The sequence below is a fragment of the Leptonychotes weddellii genome, chromosome 8 (genome assembly GCF_054177405.1).
Source record: "Leptonychotes weddellii isolate Sample4059 chromosome 8, ASM5417740v2, whole genome shotgun sequence".
Lineage (NCBI taxonomy): Eukaryota > Metazoa > Chordata > Mammalia > Carnivora > Phocidae > Leptonychotes > Leptonychotes weddellii.
Genome location: NC_138376.1, coordinates 19,782,290 through 19,799,752, shown reverse-complemented (window position 1 = coordinate 19,799,752; position 17,463 = coordinate 19,782,290). Strand labels below are relative to the sequence as shown.

The window sequence follows — 17,463 nt, the reverse complement described above, 5'->3', positions numbered from 1 at the left end:
CTGCGTGCCATTCAGACAAGGAGAACCCTATCTGCTTCTCCTCTCTCGCACCTCCTGGTTCGCCACGTGCTTTTCAGACCCCAGTCCTCTAGATTTAATAGTAATGTGTTGTTTCTGATGCACTTGCCTGTCTTTGTCTTCATTTCTGCCTCTTCTGTAAATATATTTGGCTAAGTCTTTTTTTTTTTTTTTTTAAAGATTTATTTATTTGGGAGAGAGAGAATGAGAGACAGAGAGCATGAGAGAAAGGAGGGTCAGAGGGAGAAGCAGACTCCTTGCTGAGCAGGGAGCCCGATGTGGGACTCGATCCTGGGACTCCAGGATCATGACCTGAGCCGAAGGCAGTCGCTTAACCAACTGAGCCACCCAGGCGCCCTATTTGGCTAAGTCTTAAGCCCATCTGATTTCCATTCACGGATCTGTTTCACACCTAGCATCACTCGGTAGAATCAGTAATTAAAACTCAATACTGTGATCCTTTCCTAATACTGAAGTCACTATTTTTTCCTTGACATTTAAAGATAAAACCAAGCATTCCTTCTACCCAGTTGGAGAACCAGACACCGGCAAGTCTACTATCTAGGCTGCCTTCTTGCTAATTCATTTAGCACCTGCTCAGATAAGATACCAGCTTGGCAACTCTCTGCATTAAAAGCATATCTATACTCTTTAACTGTCCTAGGATATTTATTCATAAAGAAAAAACAGAAAGGAAGTTAAGATTAACAGCTTATGTTCTATTAATTTTATCCTCGAGTTGTTTGTTCTCCTGAAGTATTACATTTAGAGTGATATGTGTGTGGACACGTACGCCTTCACACTGTCAATATCCATCGTTCATGGAATCAGTGTGTACGGGGCATGATCAACCTGCCAGCAGGAAAAACATGTCAATTAATAGCTGCCTTACAGGGTAAGATCTTCCCTCCAGCAGGTCATCCAGTGTAGAGGGAAGGACATAGATGGGGTTGGCGGAGTTGGGTCATGGAAGGCTTTGTAGAAGCAAAGTTTCCCTGAGTGTGTACGTAAAAAGCATCTCAGACTATACTAAGGGCGCTTCTGATTTAAAGATGTGATTCTACCTGTTGATACTTGAAGGTATTACCAAGTATCACAGTGCTACGAAATTCTGAAAAGAGTCTCAAAATTTAAAAAATGAGAGCAAAATCTAGAATTGAATGAAATACAAGTTGGGAGAATATCTTAAGTTTCTGGTCCAAAGCTCTTACAAAAATATAGGCTTGGTTCCCATAGCTAAGCTTTCACTTGGATTTTTTTTTTTTTTACACTTTAGTTTTGTCTGGTATACATATAAAAAAAGGTAAGTCGGTTCAATTCAGGGGATAGCAAGTGAATACGAATTAGCTCTTTTTAACAAAAATTCAAATTCATGATTTGAGTTAAACTTAGTAATTTAAATTAAATAAAATTAAATAAAAATTGGCTTTTAGGATGGCTAAACCCCAAAGTTTTCCTGAGGCAAATAACCCTTCTTGTAAATCTCTTTATAGAATATAAAATTCTTTCATAATTAAATGGCCATCCCACTTGTCACATAAACTCACAACTTTGTGTCTCTGATGTTTTCTAAAACGGTATACACCTAAATGATGTAATTCTTCCCTTACAGAAAAATTATAGAGGGAATACATCACGAGCCCCGGGATTATACATATTTTGTGACCGTGGGCAAATCACTTAACCCTCCGGACCTCAGTTTCCCCACATCTGTACAACAGGGTAGGGGGTGTGGAAGGACACCAAGGCCTTACCCCGGCACCAACATTCTCTGCGTGGATTTATTTCATGAGGCTAATGGCAACCATTGCCTTCTTCTGAAAGGTAAAAAAGATGCTGATCATAGCCATGCACTGTACAAATATTCTAATGCTGCCTTAATTTTTTGCCAGGCAGAATGAAGTCAGTACCGAAAATGTCTTTAGAGCTAGCCTTTTAAATAAGCAGTCCAGAATATCCTACAGTTGGGATAAATTTAAAATGTTCCTCAGTTCACATTCTAAACACGAAGGCTTAAAATTCACCTAAGAATGTTCTGAAACCTTGAATGTACCTGGGTTAATTTTCTCCACGTTCTCTCTCTTCATATCCTCTTTTCCCTGATCCTTTTACTAGTTTTTCCATGTAAGCAATTATCAGGCTGCAGAAAGTATAAGGCACCCAGGGCGTTAAAAAAATAATGCTGTAGGGGGAATTAATTTGGTAGGCATTTTTGCAACTGATAAAAAAAAATGTATCAGAGGGGGAGACGAACCATGAGAGACAATGGACTCTGAAAAACAAACTGAGGGTTCTAGAGGGGAGGGAGGTGCGTGGATGGGTTAGCCTGGTGATGGGTATTAAGGAGGGCACGTACTGCATGGAGCACTGTTAGACGCAAACAATGAATCACAACGCTGCATCAAAAACTAATGATGTAATATATGGTGATTAACATAACATAATAATAAAAAAAACGTGATGTTGAGAAACAACTGGAGGAGAGAAGTGGGCAGAAGGAACACAGGCTCTACCCTGTTGCTGCTTCTAACTAGAATTTTATTGGCATCTCTGTACTAGCAGTTTGTCCAGGGAGTCCGGTCAACCTTCTCCCGGGAGTCAGCTTCTCCTGATCTGCTGGCTCCCATCTTGATGATAAAGGAGCCCACGGAGGCCACAAATTCATTGACTTGTCATCGGGGGGGGCCTGCTGGTTCGACCTGACCTCGGACCCAGCTCTGGAAAGCAGCTTCTTGCCATTAGCACACTCACCCCTCCCAACCTCAACAGAAACAGTCTCGATGGAGTGAGGTCAGCCTGATCTGTCTGGGACCCCCACTTCTTATAGCACCAGATAGATGCTCTGCTAGAACCCCCCGCTGACGGGGCTGGGCCCCTCGGCCTCACTCTGTTTCCATCTACGTGGACTTTTGCCAGTGAACAGTGGGGCAACCACTGAGCAGTTATCACTAGACACCAGTCTACCCGCTTTCTGTCCCCTCCACTCCCTCCAAACACACATGTGCACATCGGCCCCCTGCATTCTGCCTGGTTTCAAGACTCCATGATCCTCCAGCTCCCACAGGGTAGCGAGATGGAATGTCGGAGCACATCCTAGGTGTGCGGACAGTGAGGACCACGGAGCTGGTAACACTGGCCTCTAGAACAGAGGCTACATCCCCTGACAGAGGACGTGGTATTGAAGGGCCACATGTTCCCACGTTCACAGGTCTTTCTCCACTTGGACTTGGAAGCGGTTTTGTTGACCACAGGGGTTACTGTTATTTTTTACATAATCTCTGCAGACTCAGAAGTTAAAAATGGGGCAGCCTCTTGCCTGAGGGCTCCCTAAAATTCCATGCCATTAGCAAATCCCCAAACAGCAAGTCGGAGAACATTTTGATCTCACTTTTAATTGCTCATTCAATTGTTATGATTGAAATGTGGGCTGCCATTTTTATTTATACATTTGCCTTGGTCAGGACTAACCAAATCTTCCCCCCACTTAGATAATTTGCTGACAAATAGGATTTGAGTAAATTTCTTTTTTGGCTTTAAAATTCCTAGAAGTCCCCCTAAATTAACTATCTGATAACCTGTAAAAATAATTATTGCAGATTTTCAAGCTCCCAGAGGCTATATGCTTTTTATGATTCACCTCTTTCACTTTCCTTTGAGGAAAAGATTTTCTTGTGTGACTTTACTGTTGGTATAACTGAATTCAGTTTCCCTCCTGCTGTGCTGGGAGCCCTGCAGCCCTTCCTTTACCAGTAATAGAGTCTGCAGCCTGTGGTACTTTGACCGGCTTCTGAAATAAAACTGTTTTTGATGGAAGAAGGTACTATGTCCCTCAGGTGTGTGTGGGCAAGAAAAAAGACTGATAATCGCTGGAATGAATACACACACACACACACACACACATAAAATTTTAAGGGGTCTTTTAAAATCATTTCAACAATGACAAGAAGCAAAATTAATTCACCCACTTAACACATTTTTATGGAGGCCCCATTAGGGAAGGTACTGATTGCCCAATGATTTTAAGAAATGTTTTTGTACATGTTAGGGAAATGCTAAATAACAAGAGGAACTAGAAGAGAAGACCACCCCCCACCCCGGGTGAGAAGCCTGCTCTGTGCCCCACGCATGGAGCTCTTGGTGGGCCAGGGCCCTCCCCATCCTCCCGGCATGCTGGGTCCCACCCCTAGGGCCCAGCAGCACCACTAGCACGATGACTGAGAGGCTACTGGTCCTCATTCTGGCTCTGGGTTTTGCCTTCTGGCTTTCACGCCTCGGCTCCAGGTACCAGTTCTAGGACGACAAAGCAAGCTGTTGAATAGCCCCGTGTCTCAGTTTCTCCATCTGTACTAGAGGCCTTCCTAGTACCTCCTTCAGAGGGTCACCAGGAGGATCCAAGGGGCCAAATTATTTAAAGTGCTTGGCGGTGCCTGGCTCGGAGCAAACCCTCCAGAAATGTTAAAAATGAGTATTATTCTGTCCAAAATATTTCTGATATTTGAAAAGAGCCAATGATATTTAGGACCATTTACATATTGGAACTGTTAGTACATTTTTATGCTGGATATTTATCTAACCCGAGGCCATTTAAATGTTTTACAATGGCTTTTTTCTTGAAATTTTTAAAAATTAAAATCCCCTTTAACACATACCTTTTTCCTAAGAGTTTTAATTGTTTTACTCCTCTACTCTGTGAGTTCCTCATGACAGCGTGCTCTAATTTCCTCTGTTTCAAGGTTTATCTTTCATTTGGGGAATTGATACTATTACTTATTCTCAGTGTTCTGTAGTGCAGCTTCATCTTTCTCTAATTTCCTCATTATTTCCCATACGGTTTATTATTTCCTACTTATTGCCTTCCCAGATGCTTTTGATGATCACGCTGATTGCCAACAGCACTTTTTCTCTCATTAGGATGAAACTCCAGCTGTACAAAGCACAGTTAATAATTCACCATCTTCACACATTTCCAGCATGTCTGTTCTTTCTCGAAGCAGCTCAGGCAAAAATACACGTTTGGTGAGTCCAAGATGAGAATCCTCCCTAACTAGGTACCTGTCTAACGGTCTTGGAGGAGAGTAAAAGAAAACTGTATCGAACGCTCTCCCGCGGGGGTGGAAGGTCGCACCGAAGGCAAAAACTCACAGAAGGATGCCCCCCACTGAACCTGCTCAGAGGACAGGACAGCGAGGGGGGAGAAACCTGTCCCTCCCATTACCCTTCAGCACAGGCTGTAACTTGAGACTCCAAAACACACATGCATCTAGGTTTATGTTCTCACAGTGCGGATAAAATTGTTAGATCCAGGACCCAGATTTTTCGGCCTTCTTTCATCCGTTCCGGGAATATCTCTGACTTCTGCTGTCTGAGACGATAAGACAAATTTGCTCTCCGCAGTGGAATTGGATCAGACAGCCAGGCCTTGCGTGACATCTCACTGATCCTCAACAATGGCATCTGTCTCCTTTCCCTGCAGGACTGAGATACCTCTTCCTGCGAGAAGTGTGACTCCTCCACAGCTGACTCAGATCTTCTTTATGCTTCGACACCATCTTTATTTGGGGGGGGGGGCTACCGGGTCCCTCAGTCCATGAGCAAGACATCTGGCCTTTATTCTGTGATGTACCCACCCCACTTCTCGAACGCGAGCACTCGTCAGCATCCCCTGGAGGGCTTCTGAAGCCACAGACCTGCGCCCCGCTCCAGACATTCGGACCCAGGCAGTAGGCCTGGGATGGAGCCTGAGAATTTGTGTTTCTAACACGTTCCCAGGTGCTGATGAGGCCACTGGTCCAGGGACCACACAATGAGAAACACTGATGTTCGAAAACCAGCTTTTAGTAACTTTCTCACACTTTTGAGTATTTTGGTGAAGCTTTTTGATGCCCCGGTTTCCCCCAGCTAAAAACAGGAATAAACCCACCAACCTAATCCAAGGGTTAATGGTTACTATAGCGTCACACACAGAAGCTTGCAGTTGGTTTCGGGAAAAGCATCCCTAAAATGTTAAGACATGTTCAAATCAGGGTACATCACGGGGCCTCTGCCACAGAGGGGGCCCGGCCTGTCAACCATGTGATGTTTCTCCTCCTGGCCGAGCTGTTCCACGGGGCAGGATGGTGTCCTCTGGGTTCACGATGACCCCGCCACACCTAGCCAATGCTGCTTGAAGAAGGGTGGGTGATCTCATTGGGGACCTTCCTGAGTCGGCATCACAACGGACCCCCCCAGCATGCACGGGGCCAAAGCCGACGTGCACACGCTTGTTTTTATGAATAATCGCGAGGACTCGGCAGCATGAGTTTATATTTGAAGGTGTGGTGAGGTCACGTACCAACATTTTGGAAGAGCGGCACGGACATCTTCATCTCTTGCAATTCCTACTTCACGTTGTGCCCTGCAAACACGTGAGGCAGATACCCCGTGGGCGCCTTCTCCACCGCCTCCTCACTCTGGGTCAGTCTCCCCTAGTCAGATCCCTCCAGAAAACCTGACGCCACCTGCTCTGTGTACCAGCTTCCTGACTGTCCACACCGCAGTTTTCTAAGACGGTCTCACTTAACGCAGACCTGCAGCCCCAAACGCACTGCCCCAGGCTGTGCCCTGCACGAGGACACTCTGTCCCCGAGCCGTGTGTCCCGGGGCAGGCTGCAGCCCACTGACAGGGACAGCTTTTATACACTTGGTGCAATTAGAAAGCAGCAGCCCTTGCAACCACCCCTTCTCTTCTTTTAAAAGATTTTATTTATTTCACAGAGAGACAGTGAGAGAGGGAACACAAGCAGGGGGAGTGGGAGAGGGAGAAGCAGACCTCCCGCGGAGCAGGGAGCCCGATGCGGGGCTCGATCCCAGGACCCCGGGATCATGACCTGAGCCGAAGGCAGACGCTTAACGACTGAGCCACCCAGGCGCCCCGCAAGCACCCCTTCTTCCGTTCTGGGCTCACCTGCCACTTAGCAGCACATCTAAGCAGAGGTTCTCTTAGATTCTCCCTTCATCTGGTGTTTTGGATACTGAATCTGCACTCTCCCCCTCCCCCAACCCCATTTGTTTTCTGTGACCCCGGAAGAAGTCCACATTTATTCTGGAAAAAGGATAGGTCGATACGAGTTCCTTCTAGATGACCCCTGAGGCTCTGCTGCCCTTTCTTACTTTCTAAGCGAAATGACTGAGCAAGCGCTTCTATCAGGCTCTGGTGTCCTGAGAGACAAAGACCGTGGGGATCTGAGCCTCGGGCGTTGGCACTGTCCGTGGAGTCACCCACTACCTCTGCCAGGATTCTCATTCAGGTGAGAACTCTTCACAGTAGCCTCGCTTCTTCTGTTCTTGCTTCCTGACGAGGTGCCTAAATTTGACTCTGCGAAGCATCCGGCATCCCAGCGAGCACATCCTTTCATTGTCTCGGGCCACTGAGCTTCTGAAGCTCTTCCTCCACCTAAGCCCCGCGGGCCAGCAGCTGGTCCCGCCTGGACCCGGGGGGTCAGCAGCATCCCCAGGCAGAGCGTGCAAGGACGTTCATCTCCTCCAGAGGCTCACCCGCTGGGGCCCCAGTCACTCGCACACTACGTCCTCCCCGGGGTCCACCTGTACTCACCACACCCCCTGTCCAACCCCGGCCGGCCCCTGGGCGCATCACACCTCGGCTGCTGCCACCTCCTCCTGACTGGCTCACTTCATTCCAGAACATTCTGTAACCCTGGAGCTGCTGTAAGGCTGCGGATTAATCATGAATTTTTATTTCCTGCATTTTCTGAGGTTTCTGGGAGGGAAGACTGCCCCCCCCGCACCCCCCCCCACAGGTTAGCCAAGTCTTAGTGATAGCCAACAATTCAGTGTGAGCGCACCTTTCAAGGACAAACCAGCCGATCAGAGCCCACACCCCACCGCCTCCTCTGTGGGCTCTCACACTCTGGCCACTGTCCACCTGCTCTAGTCACCCCAGAGCCAGGTGCCAGACAACCAGGGACAGGCCTGTGCCCCAGAGCCTGCAGAAATTACTCACATTAGCCAAGCCGGGGCCTGCATAGCCCGCCTCACCCCTTTCTTCTGGCTGAAACAGTAGGGAAGGCTCCTGCCCCCCGTTCCCCTCCCTCCTTCTCCTTCTGCCTCCTGACCAGCTGGTGCTTCCCTGTGGGGCCCCCGGGACACGGTGTGCCCCCATCTCTTGGGGACTGTCTTCTCTTCTTGGTGGCCAGCAATCTCCTGACCTGCCGGCCTCACCCCACCTGGGGAGTATGAAACCCATACTTCCAAACAGGCTGTGTTTCCCTCAGGGCTCCCAGCTCTCTGCAGGGCCTCCTCCACTGCCCTCAAGACTCAAGATCAGACCTTCCCTCTCGCCAGCTAGTCACCCCGGGTTTCTGTGACTCTTCGAGCTCTCCCCTCAGGACAGGATTGATGCTTCAGTCCCTGCAGGGCCTCCGTGCCACAGAGAGCCCTGTCCCCCCACCCCCAGGAAACATCCTGGGCCGTGGCTCTCCTGCCCTTGTGGGCCACAGCGGACCCTACTCCCTGAGAAACGCCTTTCCTGACTGCCCTAACTTGCTCCTCTCTACCCCACTGATTTATTTCATGTCTTCAGAGTGGTGGTTATTTGGAAGAATATTATTTGCTCGAGTATGGGTTTATGGTCTCTGGGCTCCCTCCCACCCCCATATACCCACTGTAATATAGATTTCAAATGATGAGAGATTTTCGCTCACATGTATGTGCAGTATCTAGAATACTTAGTAGCTAGGACAGCATTTGGCATGAGGTAGTGGTAACTACCTTAATAAATTATTTGAATCAACTTTGTTTTCAGATTGCTCTGTTTCCTAGAGTTCCTGAGAGGTAAATTTCTCAATTTATAGTTTCAGGCCCTCAGAATGGATTCCCATGGACTCTGAATTTTGGCTTTGAGTTCATCCTTGGTAAGCATTTTCTTCCATGTGAGTCTCCAGTGACTCTCTGTGGGAGGTTTCATTCTTGAGCCGGAGGGTCCAACGAGCTTCACAATTCCTCAGCCTTACAAAGTGGTTAGCATTTGGAACACATAGCCATGGGTGGTGCAGACTTCCTGGCTCCATGTCTTAGAGGTGGATCATTTCTGCCCACAGTCCGAGGCATCAGCCAGCTTTGGAGCCGAGTCCCTGTGGCGGGCAAAGACTTTCGAATACTGTTATTAGAACAGGACAGTTTGGAGTCCTTGCTTCATTCAAGGAGCTCAGTTATAAGTGCATAAAGGGCCTGAGACCTTAGCTCCAGCCCCTGGGACAGGTATTAAGACTCCAGCTCCCTGGGCCTCCTTCTGGTCCAGTTGCCCTGCAGGCTGCCTCTGTGTTCACTCCAGATTGAATGTGCTCCTTGGCCTGGGCCCTGGGAGTTCCCCTTTCTGGCACTGGAGCTCAGTACTGTGGGCATATTTGGTTGATGTGATACCTTATCCAGCCCTGGGTGTGTGTTTGGAGGGTCCGTGTCGGTGCAGCCCACCCTGTGGACCAGAGAGGATCCCTTCTGGTCAATCTCCCCGCTTTGTCTTATCGCTCTCACGCCAAGACCCTGTGTGACGGTGACTCTGTGTTGTGCAGTTTGGTTTGTGGTCCTTGCTTCCACGTCTGCTCTTGGAGGGACCCCAAAGTACCCCAAAGTACCGAGTACTCTGCAGGGTCCCCTGGGCCCCCACCGTAAAGACTTGCTCAAGAAAGGAAAGCGAGAGAGTGTCAGGGCTTTGTCATCCACAGCTGGCCTCCTGGCTGGTGCTGCAGCAGCCTCCCCACTACCCAGCGGCCCCCTTCATTCTGTCAAGCTACAGAGCCTTCGGGAGCGAGGGGCTTCCTTCCTCCCACAGCAAATGGCAGGAAGGGCGGCCGGTGAGAGAAAGCCGGTGATTCTTACAGAGCTTTCAAGGCTAGAGGCCAAGGTGGGATGCGTCTCTCACCACCGATTTCTTTGGCCTGACCCCCGTTACACCCTGGCTTCCATGCAGGTGAAGAGGTGATACGATTGTAGCCATGAAGCAGCTCAGATTTATGAGCACTTGGTGTAGGTCAGGCATGTGCCAAGCACCTTAGAGAATGATATAAATACAAAATGATTATGATGCTGATCCCAGCAGTTACATATTTGGGTAGAGCTGGTCTCCCCCAGACTGAGGCGCCAGAGCTGTGACCACATGGCGTCAGTGACTTGGAACGTCCGTCCATCTGCTGGTCTGCGTACACGTTTTACTTACCAAAGCACCCTGGCTGCCTTTTTCACTAGAAGATTTTGTTTTTACATTTGTGACTTTCAAAGAATTTTTTTTCTTAGGTTTTATATATTTAAAGAAATGAGTGTCTTACCTGCCATTAAACCCTGACATACTTTTTAAATTTAAATAAAAAATACAACATGGTCAATAGGAACCCAGTCCTTTACCATGTGGGTCAGTCCCCCAGACCTATTCCAAAGCCTTCCCTGCCGTTTCTCCCTGGCGGGTGTCCTCCTCCCTGGGGCAGGTGGGACAGCACCTGGTGGAGACTTGAAGCCTAACTCTTACAGGAGTGTGAGCCTCCAGGAGGCTGTGCCCATCCCTCCCCAGGCCTCCAGCACCCCCAGGGGCCTTCAGACAGCTCCGGGGGCCCTTGGGCGCTCTGGTGAGAGGGGTGGTGGCTGGGAGGATGCCAGAGGAGGATCCTCTAGGGCAACAATGCTCTCTCCCAGGGGCTCCAGTGGTCCGAGACAAGAGACAGAAGCTCAGGGAAGGCAGGAGATGGCACCGCGTGTGGTAAGAGTGGCCTGGGGTTCAAGGGCCAGCTGGGTGACCTCAGTTTTGCCATCTGTACAGTGGGGTGATGAAATACAAAGACCGAATAACCTACTATTTGTACAGTGCTTGCAGTTTGTGTGTGACATGAACATGGTATAAGCATTTGTTAAATAAATAAATACCCCTGAATTCTAAAACAAGCAAGGCCCCGCTCTAGATGCAGCAAGGGAAGGAACAGGAAGGATTGCCTAGAAGACAGAAGGAAGAACTGCCCATTCCATCCTGCTTTGGGCAACGATTTCATCCTTTCCCTCCTAAGCCCCTGCTGGAGGGAGCAGGAGGTCCTGAAGTATGCACGGCTCCCACTCGGCTCCCACTCCTGCGGGGCTGGGGGGGGTGTGCTGTCCAGCCCCAGCTGGCAGGCAAGGCTGCAGGAAGCGTGGGGAGGGGGAACGGGGGGGGGCACAGCTGGGGCAGCTGTCCCCGATGAGCGGCTCCCCCGCAGGTGGCCTCTCTTCATCCCTTACAGCTAGCTCCCTGCTGCCGCGGAGGTTCTTCTGATACAGTAACCAAGAGCTGGGCTCTGGAGGAAAATGCACCTGTTCCCTCCCTCACTGCTGTTTCTTTGTAGGACGACCTCCTACCAGGGCGGGGCCGGGGCCCAGCACCATGAAGGTAAAAGGCAGGGGCTTTCTTCCCCTCCCTGGTACTTTAGGAAAGGAAGCCCAATTAAGGAGCCTTCTCTGCTCCAGTGAACACTTTAAGCTATGACACAAACTGACTTTTCACCAGAAGGTGGGTTTCCATTAGTGACCAAGTAAGAGCCACACAGCATAGTACGTATTCTCTACAGCACAGTGGCTCGTCCTCGCGTGTGGATGGATTGTTGGCATGAGAGGGCCGGGGAGGGGCAGGGAAAGAAAGACAGGAGTTACTAAAAAAAAAAAAGCCTGAACACTCATTTTTTCCCTAAACATCTCTCTATCCAAGAGCGGGGTTTTTCAATCTTGGCTAAACATCAATCCGCTGGGGAGTTTTTAAAAATCTAGCTGCCCAGGTCATACCCACCAGCCTAGTGTGTTCAGTTGTTTTCTCCCTACAGCCAGGCAGCCAAAAGCCAAAGTTATACATGGTTCTCAAAGGCCTAGTGGACTCGTCAGGGGTGGACAAAGTTCCTGTAAAGGGCCAGAGAGTAAATATTCGGCTTCGTAGGCCAATGAGACTGCTGTACCCTCCTCAGCTCCACCACCGCAGCATGAAAACAGCCCGAGCTGACACGTACGTAAACGTGCGGGCGTGACTGTGTTCCAATAAAACTCTCTTTGCCAAAACAGGTGGCGACCAGATTTGGTCCACGACTGTAGTCTCCGTCCGTCCCTAATCTAGGGGAGATAAGGGGGCTTTCCTAAATCACCCCTTGAACGTCTCCGCAGTCCCCCCTCCCAACACAAGAATCCTCCCTTTGCAAATCTATTCATAAAAATCCTATCAAAATAACCCAGCAAGCAGGCATCCGGCCAGACCGAGGGAGGGCAGGTTCCTGGAGCTGGGTGAGGGGTGCTCAGGGACTCCCTCCACTCTCTTCCGCTGATTTGTGTGTTTCAACATTTCCCAGGATACCAGGTTTAAGAGATGAAATTTTACAAAGGAGGAAAATGCCTTCACAGAAAAAGCACAAGCTGAAACCAGCCAGGAGCTGGGGGAGGGCGGGCCCCCAGTGGTTTGCTTCCCGTGTCTCCTCCCCGGGGCGGGGGAGGGGTGCCCTTCAGAAAGCGTTTGCAGAAGCCGCAGGGGGTGAAGCCTGCGGGGAGGATACTCACGACCAATAGAGCAGCATGAGCAGGAAGGGGCAGATGATGAGGGCCTGCAGGACCTGCCAGTCTCGGCACAGGGAGGCCAGCCCGGGCATGAGGAACTGCCCCGCCATGGCCACAAAGCTCGCCACCATCGTGATCATGAACCGTTTTCCAGGGGGGCACAGCTCTATTCCTGGAACACAGAAGGGACAAGAGAGACATGAGCGCCCTGCCCCGTAGCCTGGAGGAGCCACGGGTGCACCGGGGTCAGGGGACCTTCTCAAACAACAGAGCACTGCAGAAATTGTATTTATCCGCTGGCCGCCACGAGAGCCCCACGTTGTACGTCAATGTTGAGATCCTTGTTTTTACAGCTGGATGAGCCGAGGCCTGAACTGGGAAGGAAGAGATCGTTGCTCAAGGTCACAGAGCGAGTCAGCGGCAAAAGAACGTTGTAATTCAGAATTGCTGAGCCCAGACACTAGGAGACGCTGCTTTGTATGGGGCTGTAGTGTTTGCACCGCACAATTCCACTTCCTCTGCTCTGGGGATGCTACTGAGCTTGCTGGAGGGTAGGATCCCTCTCCTGCCCATCTGCTGCCGTGCCTTCCCTGGGCGACGCTGTATCAGGGGACCCCCTCCACCTGGAACGTCCGTCTGCTCACTCCCGCCACCTGCACCATCCCTCCTTCTGGTCCCGACTCCCGTGCTCCTTTGGAACTGTGAGTTCCAGGCCATCTATTTGCACTGTGAGACCAAGACAGACCAAGTTGCATCATGGTTAATCTATCTGAACAAGACAAACAAAAACAAAACCCAAAAAACAATCAATAAAGCAGATTTGGACTAGGTAGTAAGCTTCCCCTCCCTGCTGGAAATCTGCAGCCCACTGTGACATGGGGGTGTCACACGACCCTTTCTCTGTCCCCACGAGAGAGACAGCTCCTCTGGCAGAGGCATGTCTGAGTTATCTTCAGAGGTTCAAAACAGCACCACTGTCTGCCTTCGCTAAATGTCTCCTGAATGCAGAGACATCATGGTCCCCCTTGTTGGCAAGAATCTATGCTCTTAATCTGACCTCGAGTGAAAAAGACGGTCACAAAAGCTTCAGCTGTAGTACCCAAGTGCCAGCCAGTACAGATCCAGTATGCGAATTCCTATAATCAAGGTCCTCCGCACTGCAACGTAGGCTGAGTTTTATATATCCCCCCCCTATAGAGCACGTCGGTTTGTTTGCTAGTCTTCTTCTACAACGTGCAATATTCCCTAAAGCTTGCTTTTTTTTTTTTTCTTTTAAGTATAGTTAAAAATGACTTTCTAAAAAAGAAGAAAGACCCTTGGGAGAGAATACTTTTTGTGCCTCTGTTTCCAGAGGCTGTGGATCCGTGGCTGTGGCCCATCTGCTGGTTGTCTAGGGACCAGAGCTGAGATAGCAGGTCAAAAGGCAATAGGGAGGCGAGCAGGTTTGAGGGGAAAACAGACACATTACACTTGGCCACAAGGATGGAATCAGCCCTAACAAGGATAGGGCACCATGCCAGCCCATATCTACACCAGCTCACCTGCACGGAAAGAAGAATAAAGTCATCAACATTTCCACTGCCTCTCTGCCACAAACAGATGATCATCACAGCAATGGGTGAGCGGGAAAGAAAGCTGGCCTCGCTGCATATAGCTTCTAAAGGACTTTTTACCATTTAATTAAGAAATCAGGATTAAGCAGCCCTCTCCTGGCCTCTTACTGTGATGCCATTCCTTTCAAGAGGCACGAGCCGGGTTCACTTAAACGATCACTTCCTAGTGGGACTCGGGTATTCACTGCAGATCTGGCATTTCTGCTCTTAAAAATAACGGACCAGGGTCTTTTTAGAAAAGACGAACCGGGGGCGCCTGGGTGGCTCAGTCGGTTAAGCGTCTGCCTTCGGCTCAGGTCACGGTCCCAGGGTCCTGGGATCAAGCCCCGCGTCAGGCTCCCTGCTCAGCGAAAACCTGCTTCTCCCTCTCCCTCTGCGGGCCGCTCAGCCTACTTGCGCTCTCTATCAAATAAATAAATAAAATCTTTAAAAAAAAAAGACGAACGGGCACAGGTGGTAGCTTGCACTTAGTAGGCACAAGCGATAGATTTGCTATGGAAACCAGCAATCAGCATGAGCCAGGGTGAGTTCACTGCTCAGGGCTCGGCACAGACTCGTCTCAGAAGAGACAATTTAGCACTTGGCCACCCGGGTAAGCTTTAAACGAAGTCAGAGAGATACTGTTCAAATAGCTGATGGCTTCATGTCAGCGGGCTGGCAGGTGCAGCGGGCATGGCACACAGCCTGTGGATTTGCTCTTCACTGCCTCCCTCTCTAATTCTGTGCCCCGGTAAGTATGAGACTATCCGAGACTCTGGTAGCTTTACTACAGACCTCCTTCGGGACGTCTCATCCCACACGCTAGTCTACACTCCGTGCTATCGCACAAAGGATCACAAGGCAACTTCCCAAACGAGGGTGTGGGTTTGTGGAGGCCAAAGGAAATTCGTCCCCTGATGGGCAAATGATTCCACAGTCTGACTTCTCAGCAACCCCCTCCCTTGCTGCAAATGACATGCTGTGACCAGGACATATGTCAGCGTTCCTGTCGACATGACAGTGATTAATTGTCATAGTTATTCTCCCGTAGGGTTCTCTCGTCCCTCTCCCATAGGCGGGTGGAGGGTTCCTCTAATTCCTCGCGAGGTCCTGAAGAATCTGCGCCACCTGAGAGCTTGTTAGAGATGCAGAATCTCAGGCCCCACTCGGACCCCCAGAATCAGTTTCTGCATTTTAGCAAGATCCCCGGATGACTCCTTGCGAGGCATAGGCTCATGATACTTCCCCCAATGGTTACCCTCACCCATAGCGCGAGAAATGTTTTTGCCTCCCAGACACAATATCTGAGAGCTGAATAAGTAACATCATTTTCCGACCGCTCCACTCCTGCTTTTGCAAGGAATCTTAGCAGAGATTTCACTTTATTTCGCCAGGCAGAAAAATGGACGAGCACTCTAGCTGATCCATGTATTTTAGCATTCCTGCCAGGGCAATGGAAAAACACAGTGCTTCGATGTAAGGACACAGGTATGACACTTGCATATAATGACCTTTCTGCCTTGACTCACCAGAAATCCTCTCCAAACTGCCCGAAATCCACTATGTTCTGAACGTGGCTATAAAGATGTTAAAAAAAAAAAAAAAAAGCAATTATCAAAGAACGGCAGGCACTTTAGGCTTGCCATTAATCACATGTTCCTTTTGGATGATGAGAAATCAGTTTTCCTGAAGTAGAAGAGAGGAAGAAATACATCACAGCATTAAAGCCTTGAGTCCTGGCATCCGGTAGCAGGGGATAGGGACAGCAGGTAGATGGCTTCCGCCCACAGGGGGCCTGCTCCCGGCTCTGCAAACAAGAGCATTTGGTGCAGGGGTTCACACACCTTGGAGATGCCTATAGCTATGAGGCCAGGGCCACTGGCCTTGGCCTTGAAAGGCAGGAGGGACATCCGGGTGTCTCAGTCAGCTAAGCGTCCTGCCTTCGGTTCAGGTCATGATCCCGGGGTCCTGGGATCGAGCCCCGCATCAGGCTCTCTGTTCAGCGGGAAGCCTGCTTCTCCCTCTCCCTCCGCTGCTCCCCCTGCTTGTGCTCTCTCTCTCTGGCAAATGAATAAATAAAATCTTGAAAGGCAGGGAAAACTGCTGGCAGCAGGGAATGGTGTCCCAGTGGCACCGCCCCCTCAGGACCTGGGGATCACGGAGAACAGGCCACCCACAGGCAGGCATCCACAGCTCTGCACCGCTGGCTGGTCAGCAGCACCTGGGGTGGCCCGGGTGGCATGCCATGCACTTTTGTGGGAGGCCCGCCCTGAAGTCATCTTAGTAGGTTTTCACTTATGGGCAGCAACTACCCCCCTTCCTTATGTAAAACAACTAAGGGCCACACACACACAAAATCATCTTAGGTGAGGCATCGTAGATTCAAATGTGAAAAGCCTGGAATCTGATGCCAGACAGCCTGCGCCTGAATCTGTCCCCAGCATCAAAGCTTGTGACCGGGGAGGGGGGAAAGATGGTGGAGGAGTAGGGGACCCTATTTCAACTGGTCCCCGGAATTGAGCTCAGGCCACTTTGAGCACCCACGAAACCAGCCTGAGATGTAAGAAGATCTGGATCTCTACAAACAGAATATCGCAGGCGGTTGGTTTTGAGGTACAAAGCAGAGAGCCGTGATTCTGCGGGCAGATATCGGAGGATAGACGGCGGCGAGAGGGTGCCTGGACGTGGGGATCCTACACCGCCGGTGAGTGACTGCCTCGCGCGCTGCGGACCGGCACAGACTGGCAGACTGGTAGTATCGGGAAAGGACTTTAGGGCAGCCCCCAGGGTGGAAAACCAGACTGGCGGGGTTGCGCGCACGCGAACCGCAGCCCCCCCCCCCCCGGACCCAAACCGGAGCGGCGGTCGCGCGCACGCGAACTGCAGCCTCCGAGACGGAAACCCGGTGTGCCGGGGTCCCGCCGGTGAACTGCAACCTCCCCACCCCAAGCGGCGGAGTTGCACGCACGCAAACTGCAGTCCCCGGGACAGGACCCCAAGCGGCGGAATCGCCCGCGCGATCTGGGAGCGGCTGGCGGTTTTAGAAGTACAAAGGGCAGAGACGCGACCCGACCTGGAGACAGGACTGGGAGTGATGCAGAGGGGCGCACAACCCAGGACGCTGCAGTTTATAGCAGCACGGACAGAAACGGAGACAGTGTGGCCTGGAGAGCTCACTGAAGAACAGCCTGCGGTCTCTCTGCTCTGAGGCAGAGGGTTGGAAACGATCTCTTCTGCTCTGACTCGCGGAAGAGACGCCGAAAGCCGCCAGGGAAAGGCGCCAGAGAACAAAAGCCCCAAAGACTGATTC

At 50.4% G+C, this 17,463-nt stretch overlaps 1 protein-coding gene across 5 annotated transcripts in view; it reads right to left on the bottom strand.

Moving 5' to 3' along the window:
- Positions 1 to 17,463, bottom strand: part of SLC22A23 (solute carrier family 22 member 23) — a 165,747-nt gene that overhangs the window by 29,734 nt on the left and 118,550 nt on the right. For 3 of the 5 annotated variants that reach the window (XM_081827761.1, XM_081827762.1, XM_081827763.1), the window contains exon 4: positions 12,565 to 12,733. In XM_081827761.1, coding sequence (XP_081683887.1) covers positions 12,565 to 12,733 — 169 coding nt within the window. Of the gene's footprint in view, positions 1 to 12,564; positions 12,734 to 17,463 lie in introns of those variants that run through there. The other 2 variants (XM_081827766.1, XM_081827768.1) reach the window with 2 other exon arrangements.